Source organism: Netta rufina, assembly GCF_964035555.1.
Source record: "Netta rufina genome assembly, chromosome: 20".
Classification (NCBI taxonomy): domain Eukaryota; kingdom Metazoa; phylum Chordata; class Aves; order Anseriformes; family Anatidae; genus Netta; species Netta rufina.
In genome coordinates this window covers 11569946-11588541 of record NC_140144.1, presented here as the reverse complement: position 1 = coordinate 11588541, position 18596 = coordinate 11569946, and the positions used below count along the sequence as shown (strand labels likewise).

The window sequence follows — 18596 nt, the reverse complement described above, 5'->3', positions numbered from 1 at the left end:
TGGCTAACTGAGGCCTCCTGTACCTGAAATCAGATCGGAATTACTTCAAGGACCAAGTGCAAGTCCATGAAAACAGAGAATTACAATGGCAGAAGAGCAATTACCTTTACTACAACCACAAATGATCCGGTATACTTTGTGGAATGCACCCAGAATGGCGTATGTGTGTATATATAAATTTTGTATATAGACATTGTACTGTTTCATACTTTTTAATACATATACAAGTACCTATACATATATACATATTTACAATTTACACCAGCCAGTAGATGTATGCGTATTGTACATATACACACAAACGCCTAGAATACACATGCACACACACAGACACACACTCTTTAAAATAAACTCCACATTCCATGTAACAAAGTCCTGCCATAGTCCAAGAAGAGCAGCACCAAGTGATGGTGGGGGCAACATAATAGCTTGAAGACTGCTTAGAACAAACACATTTTTTCTTTTTTAACACTTGGGAAAGCAAAGAATGGGTTGCATCAGCTACAGCCCAGATACAGAGAACCCTCATACAAACTTCCCACCTACACTCCAGCAATTCCTGCTATTCCATACTGTGCTCTCTTCAGCTGAATGAGGGCGTATCAGTGCTGATGCGCTGCCCTGCACTATTCCAGCTGAGTAGATCACACTTTGTATGACAGCACTACAAACAGGTCTACTGTAGTAACTATGGTAGTCACCTTTTTTTTTTTTTTTCCCCAACAAAAATGGACGCCTGGCTGGGGTTCAACATTAAAAGAACCGATCAGACTTGTTCTTTCACTGCCTTTCTAGTATATGGAACAGCAAACATTGGCTTATTTAATTAAAATATTTTCATTTCCTTCCCTCTGATCATGCTTTCACTGTCAGGAGTTGCAGGAGGTGCTCTAGCTTTGCAAAGAAGGCGGTACAGTCCAAATGAGGCAGGCAGTAACCTTTCCCAGCAGTCAGAGCAGCCTTCTCCAGCAAGTGCCTTTGCAAAGGCCACTGTACTCCTTCACACACCACGTCTGAGGGAGCCCATAGTTCTGCCAAACATAACCACAGCCCCCCAGTTTTACTGGTTCAAAGAAAGGACCGAGATGCAATGCTGGGCACTCAAAACACTAACAGGGCTTTATGGCAGCACCCGCTTTCTTTAACCTGCAAGAGGAGCACCAGCATCTCTCCTTGGGCACTGGGATCCAGCACAGACTGCTCTGATAAATGAGTGACAGGAAGGGACTGTTTGTATTCAGTGCTTTGTGGGGCATTCTTTCAACTCCAACCAGGGACTAGTGACACTGTGGGAGCCTCGCATTTCATACACACAGAGAAAATAGGGGACCACACCTGCTGAAAATTTAAAGATCTCTGTCTAGTATCTCAAAATGAAGAATGCCCTCTCCTAGAAAATCATGGCAGCAATACAAATGGCAAGATGATCCTTATTACACTGAGAGAAGGGGGCTAGCTTTCTTAGTTTCTAATTTATTAACCTGCTGACCACCTACCCAGCCAGGCAGAGTGGAAATTGGTCAGCAGTACAAATTTATATATAAATTGCAGTGTCAAATTTAAAGGGAGCATTAATTTCTTTACAACTTAATTTCAAACCTACTGCATCCAAATACTACCTAATCTTCCACAGTTTTGTCTACTTACTCGCCTAAGACTGAAAAAATATATTTGTTATGAAGGACTCTGTATTATTGCTATTGTTGGTTTGCACTGTGTTGTTCCACCTTTGCCATTTCAGATCCAGACTCTTTGGGGATAAAATATTGTGTTGTGTTTTTTTTTTTTTTTTTTTTCTATTGATTTTTTCCAATTTTTTAAAATTTGTATAAAAATAAAGAATTTCCACAAATGTGGGCTAAAGGTAACCAATAATACGTATATGCTTAGGATTAGCTGTTGGAAATGTGGTTGATATCCACAAGACCACAAATAAACCTCTAGTGATTCTTTAGTTTAACATTTACAAGACATGAAAACTTCTGCATATAAAATTGACCCCATACAGAATGGAACAGCTAACCTAACAGCTGTTTATTGTTACTTTTTAAAATAATGGTCCTAAGTTTAAAAATAAAATCAAGTACTTCCTTTTATGATTTTCACATTAGAAAACTGCACCATTCAAAATCTGTGGCCAGGGAAACCCCTTTGCAGTACGACAGTTTTTTTTAATAGTCGTCGAGAGTGTTTTCCATGAAAACATTTCTAACATCCAGTATGGAAGCCAGCTCCAAAATGTGCTTTTGGAGGTGAGGGTTCTCCACCGTCTCATCTCTTGGCAGCTGAGGATAAGATTCTGGATAATTTCGTGTTTCCTGCTAGATGACAGTGAAAACAAAGAATCAGACATTCATTTATTTTCATAGCCTTTCAGAAGAAGATTGCAAAAGGCCAGTTTCACGTAAGAGATACCCTAGTCTGTTTAGCATGCCACAGAGAGAAATGATTCTAGCAGAAATAAAGCCACTTTCAGTTTTCTTTTCCTATTTACTCAGGGATGGTTGTAGCGGCAATACAAATGCCCATTCATCTAAAGATGGTTATTCATATTTTCAAAGAAACTTTGCAAATAGAATAATAATTGAAAAAGGCTTGACATATACTTACGTAATAGGCTGGAGTTCATTTCTTGAAATTTCTTGAAAAAAGCATCTCCACTGGGAGATTCATCTCATCCTAAAACAAATATCTAAGACACGGGGGGCAAATCCATCCCCGCTCACAGATAACCTACTTTTCCCTGATACCAAGGAAGCCAAGGTAGATTAACATAGGTTTGGAAAGCTACCAGGTGCCTGCAGTTAGATGAGAGGAATACTGCACCTTCCTGTGTTTTGACTTTTGTGTTGGTTTGTTTTGGTTTTTTTTTTTTCCTCTAATGTTTAAAACAGAGCAGGCAGTTTATATGCCAACAATTAGAAATAGAAAATGGTGTAGATCCAGAAGTAGGACTTCACTGTTGGCAAAGCACTAACCAACAGGGAGGGAAAACACCATCTTCATGTTTAGTTTACTCTAACTTCAAACACCTTTCAAACTATTTGTGCTAAAATACATTCCCAGCAATAAAGTTCCACTACTCCCCTCTTCCTCTTACACTCTTGTTTTACAGCTTTTTAGTTGCATTGAAATAATAATCTTGAATTATTAAGAGGAATTGTTCTACCACACAAGGCTGCTTAGAGTGACATAAGTGAATCTCATAAGTGTCTGCTACTTATGTAGAAAAATAAGACTGAAGCAAGTCAGAGGCTTCACGCCTTTGGAGAGGTAAAGAGGCACAAATTCAATACAAGCTGAAGTCATTAGCACGTGAGAATCAGCTGTCTTTCTGAACTCACAATGATATGCTTAGCAGTAAGACCCTTCCAACCTGCAATTCTATATGCACTCAATTGTTGCTCTCACAAAAGGACAGAAGTCCCTGCATACCCGGAAAATTTTGTGCATCCTCATAGTAGCCGAGCAGAAAATAAATCTTGTTAGAAGCAAACGAAGAAATTCATCCCCAAAGAATTGAAGAAAGGACTGATCTGCAAAGGAAGGCAACAAAGAAAACTCCATTTAGAAAGGCTTTAAAAACAAGAAAAGACGTGGAGGAAACCACCACAAATACCTGTGCATTCACTTTATTCACTGTTCTGTCCCTTGGTAAGGCTGGGCAAGAACAACCAACATCTCCTGAAGCAGCACACTAAGTCTTAGTTGTACATCTGTAGGCACGTACCTATGGAGCGGGAGTGGGTCAGCAGCTGGGCAATATCTCGATTGATTTTTCTAAGGTAGTCTTGACACTTCTCCCACAAACCTCTGCGCATGCTTGATAATCCAGAGACAAATAGGAATGCCATTAAAGGATTGTTCAGAAAGAGTGTGAAGAGGCTACCCCGCTGAGACTGATCTACAAATCAATAGACAAAGAGATACATTTGGCACATGAAACAGAAAAGAGGTCCCTGCCACAGAATGGAGTCACTCACCCACTAAATTCTCTAACAGCAGAACTACTCGGTTGTGTTAGCTACATATATTCTCCTTTTGTGGAAGATCTGTTCTCAAGGTGATGCACATGACTAGCAATAAAGGCTCACTGGAGATGTGCATTAACACCAAGAAAGATGAGATTCTCCCATGTACTGTAGGAAGCCTGTGTCATCATTTTGTGCACACAACTTGAACATACAAGTTGTAACTGAAACAACCGATAGAAGGTACTGATTATAAACCCTAAGAGGAATTGCTAGTTAAACATGGACATTCTTATTCCACTCACAGAACCAGACAGTTGAACCTATACTACCTCCCAAAAGTCTACACAGTCACTCTTTTGTTGGGCATCACAATATCTTAAAGTCCATTTATTCCATGCAGTTCAACATGGAGCTTCAGCTTTGCTTTTCCTTGCTTTTCCTCAGCAAGGCTTACTAACTCGCTTTGGTGCAATTCTTCCTTCTTCAGGACACAGGCACACAGTCCTGCATGATAAAATGCCACACTGGCACGGGGGCTCAGTTAGGTTCAGCTAAGAGGTCTCTGCATGGTGCTACAGTGCAGTGTGCCCCACCTGCAGGGCTGCAGCAAGACGTTCCTGACTGGTCAGTGAACACCACAAAAGCATCTGGTATTCAATAAAGAATTAAGCTCTGTTTTTCAGAGTTTCTGTTTAAACGGGATTAATTATTACAATATTTACTTTCTACTCAGGTTTCAGCTAAGTAACAGAACTAGTTCTAAAACAAATGAGAAGCTTCTGTTTCTTGTACATCTGATCACGATACTTGCTTAACACCTCTCTGTGGCTTGAGGTAGATCTTCATATATGTCTTTGTGACAAAGAGTAACCTTAACATGACAAATTCCAATAAGGAAGTTAGGAATTATTTATATTTTATAGTAATCACAAAGACAGAAAAGCATAATGTTCTGCTGCCCGTTCCTACTTCTCAGGCCATACCAATCCAAGCTTTCCTAAACCTACCCTCCAAAATCAGAACCAGATCTGAGAAGATTTTGCTCTACATCTGGTATTTAAAAGCTGATACCTTAACTGGCTCTGCTGACTTTCTGGTACTAATAAAACTACCCCAAGTACTAATAATAACAATGATAAATAAGCAGTAATACAATAATTAGAATCCCAACAATGAGCAGGCAGTATTCAGAGTCTTCGTGTAGGAGCAACTTTGCCTTTTAGCACTTGAAGCTGTCTGTTGTTACAGTACGCTACTTGCCATAAACTTAAAGTAGTATGATAGAATTGACATAAAGAATGTTACTCTGATTTAGGGGATAAACAATGATAAAAGGATATCTTTTCCTGAAGAACCTACACTACATATGTTTGAGATGGACAAATGACACAACTGTAGCTTGTTAGGAAATGCAATGTACTACACATACCTTGTAATGCTTTTGGATATGCTGTTGGAGAAAGCAAGCACACCAATGGTTGTCCAAATAAGTTTGTGAAATTCTGTAACAGATAAGAATTTTGAAGTATTGATTGTCACTCTGCTTGCTTTTGAATATTTAACAGGTTAAGGGTACAAAGACTATTCATGACAGAGGATGTGCTAACGCCTGTCACACAGTTAAGCATTGACAGTAAGGCTGACAAATGGACTTACTCCTAGAACACAGACAGAAGGAATGTAACCCATTACACATTTAAGGATATTTAATTCTCTCATTTCACTGCTATCGATAGCAGACACCGATTTCATAGAAATATGGCTTTCAGTAGTAACACATTACTTGAGAAACTAAACAAAAACCCAACCATGTTCTGCAATAAAAATGAAAGCCATTGGTTTTCAGGTCAAAACAGATCTACTGTCTTTCCTCAATACCCACTGAACTATCCAATCAAAGTGAATTCTTTACACTTCTCTTTCTGATGAAACAGAAGAGATCAATGGAGACAAGTTTTAAAATACATTTGCTTTAAAAGAAGTAGGTCATGACCTTAATATCTGCTATACTGAAGTCGTATTGTAAAATAACTATTTCTGGGACCAGCATCTTAAATGTCACCAGTGTCCCGTGGCACAGAAATTTCTCCAGAAACCTCAAAAGAAGCATGTCTAGTTTCACCAACAGTTACCTGGTAATAGTCCTACTATGTATCTAAGAGGTATGTTCATTGGTAATAATGATTACTAAGGAAAAAAAAAAAACAAAAAAACAAAAAACAAAAAACATTTTTCATTTAAACAACCTGCCTGCATTACCTCTCATACCTCTTGTCAACAACAGCTTTCTTAAAACTGAAGGAGTTTAAAACTCCAGGAGTCACTCCACATTGCCAATTTGAACTGAATAGGCACTGGCAGGTCACACACTCTCAAGCAACACACATGCTTAGGATTCATGAACAGATCCACATGTTGAATTCAATCTTGTATCACCAAGTAGAGACCAAAGTAGATTTCCCATACACTCCCTCAGTAAACATAACAATGCTATTAAATGCTCCCTACAGCAAAACCAAGGGTCATTCATATCTCAGAAAGGGTATTATTCATTGACAACATCGGAGAACATTTTGGACTCTAAACGTCCCATAAGAGGTTAAGTCAACAAAACAACTGCATCCTACAAAGAGGAGAAACTACCTGGTTTACCCTAACTCACAGCTCTCTGGAAGATGATTGCTTACATGCAGTCCCTACGCCTAAACTGTAGATCCAAGAGAATAAGACTCTCAAGCTTCCAGGTACCTGTTTCAGGTCTTGCCCGGACACAGCCCAAGCAAACACCAGGATTCACTCTCCACCACCCTAGCCCCTAACTTCAACAGAGAAGACTTGTGTGCACACATGCAACAAAGGAAAAGGAGCCATGATTTAGAGAGTATGACCACAACATAAACAGGAAAAAAACAGCCCTGCAGGGTAGAGGTTAACAGCAGTTCTGGGTAAGGAATAACCTACCCCTCAGTGCATGGACAACTCAAAAAAAGTGTTTTTGGGGTTCAAAATTGACTCTTTTTTTTACTTCAGTATTCAAGTCTTCCAAAAGAAGCACTGCTGCTTTTAAAAATACATTTCACATCTCATAAACATCTCTTTCCAAAAACGAGCTACCTGTCATCACCAAAAAGATCATTTCACAAGTAAGTTTTACTGAGTATTATATCACATCACCAACAAAGACTTCGCATTCTTAGTGGCTGGAGCAGTACTCTTTAAGCCTTTGGATTAGATCATAATCTTAGACAAGCACAGCTACAAGAACATACTGAATTTAAAATACTGTTTCATCCACATACACAGGGGTAACCTTCGAAAGCACAGCAATCTATATTTAAATGGAGATGTAAAAAATATTCAAAGCTTTACATAGATATGCTTGATGTGCAGTTCTCTTCCACTTTCAGCTAAATATATAGGGAAGGAAGCTATTCAAGTAAGTGCCGCTGATTTGGCAAACTGGCAAATCACTTCCTGGCAAGACTGACTTCCAGTCATCACCATTTAAACCTTCGAGAAAGACAGTGAGAATGAGAATGCACGCAGAAGATCAGAAATGGGTGTAGAAAAAGATGTGTGAGCAGTTGCTGTTACTGCCGGTGTTGCTAGCAGTGACATTTAAATGTCAGGATAGCTGCTGTCCTATCAGGAAAGATCAGAGCAGCCATGTGGAAAGAAAGTCAGTACACTGACTTCGACTTCTCACACAATTGCACAGAACCTCTTTGTTTGTGCCAGTGCTTGAGTCTACAAAGCATCTCGTAACGCACCCGGAGGGTATTTGCAGGACAACACTATCAGTATATTCTGGCTACCTGAAACCAAGCATGTAAACATTTGCAGAACAACAACAGATAAGGGCTAGGAAGTACTGATATTGAGAACTCTGTCACTGACCTTCAGTTGGAAACAAACCGAAAACCCTATACCCATTCCCACATACTCATCTGCCTAGGTGCAATGGCAGTCGACTGTGAAGGTGAGTGCAGGTTCTTAACTGCTAAATATATGTATATATATTAATAGAGGACCCTGCTTTTTTTTTTTTTTTTTTCCATTCTGTTCTTAGATTCCTCACAATTATACCCACACTATTCACATTTCTGTGCTCCTTAATAAAGGCAGAAACTACAGGACCTCTTTTACACCAGCTGTTCTGTGTGCTTAACAGGCAGAGCACTGGGAGTATTTTATACCACTGATGGTCAGTTCACTGCAGAACAAGGTAAAAAAAATGGAGACTCAAGTTTTTACATACTGTGTGTGCCCACAAAAAAAAAGATGCAATCTAAAGATAATTCAGTTATCAACTTAACATTTAGTACAAAAAGTGAATTCTAAAGTGAAAAATCTTGGCAGTTATACTCAAAACAGGTACAAATCTGTATGTGAGAATCCATGACCTCAAAAAGATCCTTTGCTCTAAGCTATCCACAGAAGCCTGCTATGTCTAGAGTTGTATTGGAACAAAGGATCTCCAGAAATCCCTTACTGTCTCTTCCAGAGCTGATCCACTTGACCACTTTCAGCAAATCTACTAGAGAGAAAGGGGGGAACCAAACTGCTCTTTTCCCCCTGAAACAAACCCAAATTCCCCTGTTGTTATACCAGAATCAGTGTCAAGAAAGAGCAAAGGAAAATAAACCCCTACCAAATCCTTGTCTTCTCAGAAAGACAAGGAAACCACCCTAAAATAGAGAAGGGAACTTAATAAAAAGCAGATTTGTGTTGATATCTAGTGCAGCAAAGTTAAATGCAATAGTGGTTAAAAAGCCCTTTGAAATGCATTACAATACAACAAGCAGAAAAACCTACAGAGAGGGCCACATCATTTTTAAAACCATTGGGTAAAAATTCTATGATTCAATACTGGATGATTCTGAATTATACTGATCACAAATTTAGTAACTTGTTAGCCAACACATGCCTTTAAAACAAACGACACAGACTATGGATACTGAACAAAGAACAAGTTCATCTGGCCACTAGACGTCCCTATTCCTCTTCAGAAATGCAGCTGTGAACATTCGCTTTTCTCACTGCAAATAATGGAGCTACGAAAAAGGAAGACATAAGGAAGTGGCACTATCCCCAGACACAGCATATTCTTAATATCCCATTCAGGAATTAAATAATTGTCTTAATGCTATCCAGATGCAACTGGCAACTGAGATTGAAAATGCCTGCTTCTTTATTACCCGAATTGCAGATTCCCAAAGGTGATTTGGCATGGAGTAATTCTACTTTAAGTCGACAGCCCCCTAGAAGGAGACTGATTGTCCAAGCATATACCACTCTACAGTAACACTGGATGCTAATTTGAGTCTTGTTATTTCCTTGGTTGAGACACTTTTCAGACACAGACACCCCGTGTTTTAAAAGATCAGGCTCAATGCTTTGACTCGTTTCTGTTGGTTAAAAGCAACTGAGTGCTGGACGACTGGAAAAAGAAAAAGCAGATTAGTTAGCTCCCTCCCCCATGCACACGCACCAAGATTTGTCTTTGGTATATAACAAAAATAAACCTCCCACCAGAGATCTTGGAAATCTTGAACCTTTTTTCCCTCCAGGAGGATTTATTACTTTCCAATGAGCGGCTGTTCATGTGGTTCTCCTTCTTGTTCCTATTCATAGGATCAGATCCTGACTAGCATGCACAACCTCAAAAGAAAAGAAAGACTGAATACAAAGTGTTTAAAAAAAATAGCCCGTTAAAAGTGTAAGCTAACTAGGGGTTGACACTGTATCCTATCATGTCAGTAGCTGCCTTCAAGAGCCTTACCTTATAGGCGACGCTATTTGACGAATCCACAATGATAAAGAGAGGCTTCCTTGTGAAAGGGTAGAGATCTCCAGGGTGAAGACTGAAAAGAGAAAGAGATGCTTCGCAGAGCACTAGAATCGCTACAAAGCTGTGACAGTGCAGAAGTTTCTCAGATACGCAGCTGCCCATGTCCAGATAAAAACAAAGCAGATTCCTCTTGCCCTGATCTTCAGGTGCATCCTGAGAAAGTAACTGCAGAATTAATTTGGTATGCTCTGTAATGTGGGCTACCAGACTTGTTGTTAGCTCCTTCCCAAGAAGAGATGTTTATCTTCTTCCGAACTTATCATCCATTTTCCAATAATAAAGAACTTACCTTAAGTCACAGTAATACTTTTCAGTGCTTAAATCATCATTCAGAATTCCATATTCATTTATAATTCTTGAAATTCAAGCCAATCTATATTTATGATGTTCTACAATGACAAGTTTGAATTCAAGAGGCTTTGATGTATTTTTCTCTACTAAAGACAAATTCTTCTCAGTTGTCACATTCATGAGACTTACCAGTGCATCTCCTTGTAAGATTGGTTTCGCTTGTGGATAGCATCTCCATTTATAACGTCCCGGTTACTATTTGTCAGAACACCACCAAAATCATATGGACCTACACATGGAAAAAAAAAAAAAAAAAAAAAAAAAGTTAAAATTAGCAGAGGTTAAGTCAGTTCTGTTATGGATTTAATGAATACATGAAAGGAAAGAAGCAAACAAAAATCCCAGAGAACTATGTGAATCTGAACTACTATAGCTCTAGGGACACGGTGGAGGAACCTGGAGACTTTACTAGCTCAGTTGTAAGCATTTTTAGTAGTTTCAGCATCTATCAAATAGAAGAAAACAACAGAACTTCGTAATTTCTAATTTACTATTTATCCACAAATATAGCACAACAGGTCCAAATACTGTCTCTCATTATACTACATAGCAAAAAGTTTAAAACCCATTACATGTTTCATACAGGAAAATCAACACCTCTGTTAAATTACTATGTAAGCTAGTATATTCTAGGATCAGAATCTGACCAAAAACTAATGCTAAATCAATCAAAAACCCTTTTGCCTCTCAGAATGGATATAATATCTGCAGTAAGAAGTCTGCAAAGGGGAAAAGAAAAAGCTCAAAGAATTAATATGCTTTTAATACTTCTAGAAAGGAAAAACATTTTAACTGGGTTTCAAATCTGCAGCGAAGATTTATTTTTAAGATTTCAAATACACAATTCACAGTTTTTAAATGCACACACCCTGGACACGTGCTCCTAAGGCAACCTAAAGAAAGATTCTGCTAATCTTATACAACTGAGCACCTGCCTATCTGTTTGATTTAGTGCAAAGATGAAAGTAATAAAAATACCAAACCCTACAAAAAAAAAAAAGCACTAGAAATACCAAGAAGTATTTCTTTAATTGATACAGTTATGAAGCATCATTAATATTAGTAAAAGACAGTATTAGGTTTTCCTAATTCTGTTATATATTTACAGAGTTGAAAGACTAGTATTTGGCCACCAAATGCATTGTTTTTCAGGCTTGGATATGTAAGACACCCTTCCATTTTAAGGGAAGCTTTGGGAATAGAAAATTAGGAGCAGAACATACATTAATTTAGTATTGTTACAAATGTTTAATGTGATCTGACAAACTGCTTACAGGCAATCAGCAGTGCAGCTTGCAGCTGCTCTCCCTTTTAATAAGGTAGAACTTTTTGGTCTTTGCAGATTACACTACCTTATTAAAAGAATGCAGTTGTAATGAGATTCATTTAATAAAAACTAAAGTCTAACTATTCAGATTTACAGAAAACGGAGCCTTGATGGCTCTATGGTAAAGTACTAAGCTGAAATAATACATGCAGTGAAGTGAACGTAATACTGTAAAGAACACAGTTCAGTTAGAAGCCACCACCAAGTCATAGCAAAAAATAAAATGTTAAAAGCATGTAAAAAAAAAATCACTGCCACAATCAGAAGTTGACAGGGATTTTTTTTTTCCTTTAACATTTTGAGAGCTCAAAAATCATGCATGAGAATGGACAAGGCATGCATCTTATAAAGGAATGCAAGTCTCAAACAGATGAGGCGTGTACAATATTTAGGATGTTAAAAACATTTTTTTCCCTTAAATTATATAAACAGATCTTTTGACTGTGTTTGCTTCAGCCAACCAGCTTTCAACTTTTAGACTGCAGCTGCATCCAAATATTCTGCTAGATTGCAAAGAATAGGAGGATGAGGTGAGGGGAATTGTCAAAAAATCATGAGAAGGGCTTGAATTGTCACATTAACAAACACACAAATAGAACAATCCCTGCAGATGCTTCAGCCCTTTTACCAGCCATTTCCTGACCAGATGTTCTCATGGTACTGGAGATTTGAAAGAATCACAAAGTGCCATTTAGCTATTTTATTAACTTTGTACGGATGCATCAACAGAGACATATAGTCTTTAAAATTGGTGAAGCTTTTAATACTTCAGATGCATCAAAAACTATCTATGTCCCCTGAAAAGGCCTCAGGTTAATGAACACTAACTAAAATACATGGAATTAACTACTGTTTGTGCAAAGAAAAGACTATCTGACTAAGTAGACAGGAGAATAAAATTGACTTGTCTTTTAAAAGGAGCTTTGTGACATCTTTCTTGGCCACTTGTCCTGGAACACATAGAGAATTCAAGCCCTGTTCATGACAGGGAGCATTCCTTTATTGTACCTTCACTATCCGAACGACCTGATGGGAACACGCCCGTGGCAGACAAGTAAATCAGCAGTACACTGTTTGCAGGCAGCTCCTGAAATTCAAATAGAGAGAACAGTAGCAAGGGAGAAAATGTATAAATTTATTATAATACATCACCAACATCTTAGTAAAAATGTCATAATTTAAGATTGCGCTACTTCTGCTTCTAGCTTCCCTTCATTCTATTATTCTTAGGTGTAGATAACTCGCCCCACTACATGACCCCTTCAAACAGGTGAGTACATAGACAAAAATGTAAACTGGAGATAGATTAACACTTTTTTTTTTCCATATTGACATTTAAGCTGACATTAGTGGTTCAAACAGCAATTTTATATTTAAAAAAAAAAAGATTTTCAAATACAGAACGGAAATCAAAAGTTCCATGGGGTCTGCAGGGTCTGCAATATCTGCCTCTTCCCCCTGACCCTTTTAGCTTCTCATCTGGATAACAAGCACAACACATCCAGGTTCCCGTACAGACCTGTAAAAAAAAATCTATATTCCACCTGTCTATGGACTGGCCACATGAGGAAGGAGATACTTTTATTTTCTGCAAAGGGCTGAGCATGCAGGCAGCCAGAAATGACCACTTTCACAAACCTTAAATGATGCTGCTAAAAACGTATACAGCTGGCTGAACGTTGGTTTATAAAGCAGATATTTATGGGGGTTTTCCCGCCTGGCTGGTTTCTCTGTTGACTCCTGTTGAAAAACAAAACAAAACAAAACAAAAACTTTATATTTACAAAGCAGCTTCGTAAGCCTCTAAATTTATATTAGAATGCTCACCTTCAATGTATTTTTCATACAAATGGTCCGTCTGTGCAGCATTTCCTACTACACTGTAAAGTATGATGCACAGTACTTGCACCAGAACTTTACATTATCCTTCATTTTATCTAGATCTTTCTTATTCTCTAAAGCATAGCCCATTAAAAGAATGAAAATAAAAACCACACTCCCCATGTCACCTGAATAAATTAAAATACAGCTATTTAATTCTGCCTACAGATAAAGGTTTTTTTGTGCTTTCTCTGGAGGGAACATTTAAACTTCCTAGGAATTAGCAAGCTGATGAACTTGTGTGGCTGCATGTCTGCTAGAGAGAAAACAAAATAATGGGTGAGTGTACACGGACAAGGACAGCCATTACACCCCTTCAGCAGTACTCAAACTATACCAGTGTAAACCTTTTGTGAAATGATACCCAAATATTCACTTTTGATACTTTACACACTATTAGAGGTTTCTCCAAGAAAACAACAACAAGAATTGATTACTTGGGTTAAATTCCAAGGCTTTGAGCTACCCTTCATAACCTGCTGTGCACAGGGACAGTACAGAAATATTACAACTTTTTTTTTTTTTTAATCTATTAAGATCTGTTGTCAGATTTGTCACTGAAATGGAACTCACTTGCATTCCAGGTTTGTTCATCTGTGAAGCTAAATTCATTGGTTCCCTTTCAAGTGCTTGTAGCATTCGAAACATATCAATTGTTAATTCACTGAACTTGACCTGCAAAAAAGTTAAATGGTTTACTCTGCCAGACACAAATTAAACAGTCTCTTTCTTTGCAATTATCCAGATAACAGATTCAACAGCATCCCAGACAGACTGTTTTCTGTCAGTATCATCTCTGAATCTCTAAAGACCCATTAACGTCTTAGAAGAGCTCAGAGAGGACAAAGTCTGTTTATTAAAGGTCCTCTAGGCCAGTTCACTGTCATGCAGGCTCTACTTCACAAGTTAGACTTTCCTGAGGTGTTTGCAAATCAAGTGCTGGAACCCACTATGTACTGTGAATCTAGACAAAATCTGGAAGATACACAGACTGTAATTTGGATAAAACTTGCTTACCTGAAAAAAGAGCTCAGAGAAAAGTCATGATGTTTGCACAACTTCATTATCATCATCATGTAAAACACAAGACCTTGAATATCTTTTGAAAATCCCTTCCTGTCACAACTGAAGTTGCAACAAGCTGGGGTATATCATATGAAAGCCCAAGTCAAGGTTTTTCTAGACAGCTTACAGGCCAGTTGTGCTTGAACATTACTAAGACTGATCTGTTATATGAAAAATCATTTGTATCTACTTATTGACATGATGAAAAATAAGCAATATGAGGTGAGTACCACAGGTGTAATATCTGAAAAAAAAACAACTTAAGAGGTTCTCAGAAATAAGAGACAGCTTAAGTTTGCTGCCACTGCAAGCATCACTTCCAAAATACGTCAGTGATCACTTTATTGCAATCTCTAGTTTCTATTGTATGATCCAAAGGGATGTCACAGGAGGAGGGACTTTGAACTCCAAAGACACAAGCCCAAGGCCTCACAATCTCTGTTACCTGGTTATTGCAGTTCCCAATAATCAGTGCGTCTGCAAGAGCAAGCTGTCCCACTATCATTCCCTGTTCTAGCAATGGAGCTCCAGTTTCAGAAAGCCTGTTGGAGGTGATTACAATGGTGTTGTCATCATTTAAAACCATTACAGGGTCTGCCTAAAAAAACAACCAGAATAAATAAGGAATTCAATGGAATGTACAGATTTACAGTTAGAGAGAAGACTGAAGGTCTTGCCACTTACAACAAACCTTTCATAACTGAGGCAGATTTTTAAAATTAATTTGCCATGCAGATGTTTGCATGCAAGCCACACAGCAATGCCTCAGCACTTGGAAAAGAAACCGCTTTTAGAGACTTAAAGCAAATATGTGGTACAAGTACTTGAGGGTACAGCAGATAGAAAAAATGTATTCCCTCAAACAACACAAACTCTGCTTCCTATCCTATAGCTTTTCTATACCTGAGGAACCAAATGCCATCAACAACCTTACGAATTGATGCAGAACAAACTACACATTCCTAGAACACAGAAAAATCGTGCACTATTTTACTACTTCTTCCCTTCCTAGAAGGAACTAGAAAGGGAGCTGAGTCAATCAATGATAATGCTGCCATCTATTCTGGCAATACTTAAATACATAATCATGCTACACAGTGATGTCTTGTACAAAAAGAGGAAAGTAGAACACTGTCTTGTTTGATAGAATAAATACATTTATTTTAACAAACTTCAGAAGTTGGTCACATTACAACTTTGCTAAGAGACACTATCAGTTAACTGCCATGATTACATTATATTTCCCAACGGCTTATGTGTTGCCTGTGTAAAAGGCCAGTACTCCAACAAAGTACACTTTAAAACACAGTCAAAACGCCTGCAAAAAAAAACTTCAACAACTGACAACTAAGAGAGACCGCTATTCTCACCTCAATAAAAGCTGCCACTTCCTGCAGAACCAGGTTCCACTCCACCTGATCTTCAGTATTAAACCGATGAGTGTAGTCTTCAATTTCATCTGACAGCTCCTGACGTAAAAAGTTCAAAGACACAGTTACTTCTTAAACTGAGAACTTCAGTAACTTCACAATTTGGTTAGCTGTGCTGGCCTTTAAGGAAAAAAAAATCATTTTACTTAAGAACATAAGTAGCACGCTTGTGACTAACATGCTAGCCAAAGCGTGCTCTTTCAAGAGACAGAATGCCAATGTTGCATTGAGCTTTGGCAACGAAAAGTGTCTTTTCATCAGGTCCCAATGCAAAGCATATCTGGAGTTAAGTTTAGTAACTATCACACTCGCATACAGCTACATCACTGGTTATTACCTGAATCTACGGACACACAGGACTCAAATTTAAGCTTACAAGCAACTTTAAACGCATTGAGAAAGTGAATGGTATGGCTTTTTTAGCTGCTACTGCTAGTTCAAGTAAGCTTAGACAAAAAGACAGTAATGCAACCTACACAAAACTGTCAATGCCAGAAGTTGCTTGCATAAGGTTGTCGGAGAGGTTTGGGAAACATATGCTGTCAGGAGAAGCATACTGTTCCTTTGGTGTAGTTAAAGGGTACCTCCCAAACTCAGCTGTAACTGTTAGAATGTTTTACTTGGTGTTCAAACAATACTGGCAAATCATTGGAACATTAGGTGTCGTTATTAAATGTCAGACTCACAGAGGATATTCACTGTGTTGGATGCCAGATATGCCAAAAAGGCAATGATCAGCCTTGGTCAGTACTTTATTCATTGTACCTAAAGACTTTGGTTTATATGCAGTCAGTACTTTACTCCCACAGCAGAGGCATATGCAGATTCAGCCTCTCCAATTTCATAGTAATATTTATATCCCTTAGCAAGGTTTTATTTTGATGGGTCTCTGGAAGGTGCAAAATATATTCAGGATGCGTCCTAGACATGGGACAGAGTGACAGCAGTTTGGAAAGAAGAAACAATAAGCCCGATATCAAACTAGGAGACGCTGGCTTTCACAGCAATACGGTGTCATACAGGAATGAAGATGTACTCAGAGCTGCCGGATGATTCCCACACTTTCAGATAGCTAACGTGCATCTTACAGTTTATTCCCAGTAACTACATCAATTTGTAATTTTTTTCTCTAGCCAAACGTTCACATCATACTGACATCTTTCCATAGATCAATCCACGTTATTCCTTCCTTCTGTGGCATCCAACAGCACAATCAAAATAAATTAAAAAAAAAAAAAAAAAAGCTATGTTGTAGCAGCAGCAAACATCATAGATGTAATGAGTGATATTTCAGATGAAATAGACTATATTATAGATTCCTTAATTAGGAGAAAAGCCTTTAATGAACAGCAGCCTCCCACCCATCACCTTTATCATCATTTTAACATACCTTTACAAGGTCCTTTACAACATCCATTTTGTTGAGCAAGAGACAAACCACTATAAACCTTGCATAGTAACGCAGCTTCTTAACCACTAATTCAGGCCTAAACACAACAACAAAAACACCACAGTCAAGTTTGAGATTAAAATACAATATAGATAGGCAACTGGGGAGCCAGGGTAAGGGAGAGGAGGAGGTTAAGGTCAGAAAGAGATCAAACACACTGCAAATTAGGAATTCTAACTGAATTCATGTAGACATCAACAGGTACCTGGCTCAGTTTATTTACACTGAATACAGATACAAAAATCAAGAAAACCCCTTTCCTCACAGGCTCCTTACACAAGAAGAGGCATGGGAATCATTTATAATAGCTGTCTTTAAGCCTTTTGACAGTTCACGGGCAGTATCTGACCCCATGGCATCAGATGAGTACCACAGCTGGCTCAGAGTTCACCCACCTGGGACAACTTAAGAGACCTGCAAGTCAGCATAGCCTGTAATTACTTAACCACTTCCAAAACTGCCTGACAGCATCTAGAAACATGCTTGCTCAGTCCTACCTTGTCTGGAACCGCTCAAGCACTCAGACTGAAATTGAGAGATTTTTAAGAGAGAATAGGAACAACAGATACCAGAGCAGAGCAACTTTCATCTTTTTGTGGCACGTAGGTACGTTTAGAAATCTGCAAGACTACAGAAGTGCAAAGAAGTCCAGAGATCCTTGAATACCGTGCAGGAAAGTCCCTCACTAAACCTTCTGCGTTACCTTGATGATGATTTCAGATAATTTCTTCTTTACCTTTAATTTGATAATGGAACCCAGGTTTACTCTCTAGAACATATTATCAGGATCCAGAATTGAGTTTTCTAGCTATTCTTATTTATATCTATGTTCTTGGCAGTCAGTCAGGCTTGGCACTGCCACAACACATCCCTCTTTTGAGTACACCTTTGTTGGTGCTGTGTCTTAAAGGAAGATGTTATGCCTTCTTAAGCTCTTGGACCTTGTCCCAGTTAGTCACAGAGGGCTGTTGTACAGCAGTACCAAATGACGCTCCCCCAAAATGCCAGATTAGAAACAAACAGTTCCTCTGCTTCAGCCCAACTGATTTATCTTCCAGGTGCAGCATACTAGGTCCCAGCACTGCCACTGTGCAGGACTCAAAATGACAAAAACCTTCGGGCTAATAGCTTTCTAGCCAGGACCACACAATAGAATATTCTTCCAGTCATCCTGAAAAGCTCTTCTTTATACTGAGGTTTTTAATCATTGCAAAAGGGTTGAAAGAAACTTCCTCCAAAAACATTGATTTCATCTCAGTTTTGATCC

General features: G+C 38.4%; 1 protein-coding gene across 3 annotated transcripts in view; it reads right to left on the bottom strand.

Moving 5' to 3' along the window:
- Positions 1–270: 270 nt before the first annotated feature.
- The window catches only part of SCAI (suppressor of cancer cell invasion), a 38329-nt gene continuing 20003 nt past the window's right edge, over positions 271–18596 (bottom strand). For 2 of the 3 annotated variants that reach the window (XM_084298858.1, XM_084298859.1), the window contains exons 6-17: positions 17270–17366; positions 15820–15918; positions 14895–15047; positions 13958–14059; positions 13142–13243; positions 12512–12590; positions 10306–10405; positions 9757–9838; positions 5404–5476; positions 3731–3904; positions 3436–3536; positions 271–2321 (exon numbers count right to left, since the gene is read on the bottom strand). In XM_084298858.1, the coding sequence (XP_084154984.1) occupies positions 2172–2321; positions 3436–3536; positions 3731–3904; positions 5404–5476; positions 9757–9838; positions 10306–10405; positions 12512–12590; positions 13142–13243; positions 13958–14059; positions 14895–15047; positions 15820–15918; positions 17270–17366 (1312 nt within the window). In that variant the 3' untranslated portion in view covers positions 271–2171. The remainder of the gene's footprint in view (positions 2322–3435; positions 3537–3730; positions 3905–5403; positions 5477–9756; positions 9839–10305; positions 10406–12511; positions 12591–13141; positions 13244–13957; positions 14060–14894; positions 15048–15819; positions 15919–17269; positions 17367–18596) is intronic. The other variant, XR_014619004.1, reaches the window with a different exon arrangement.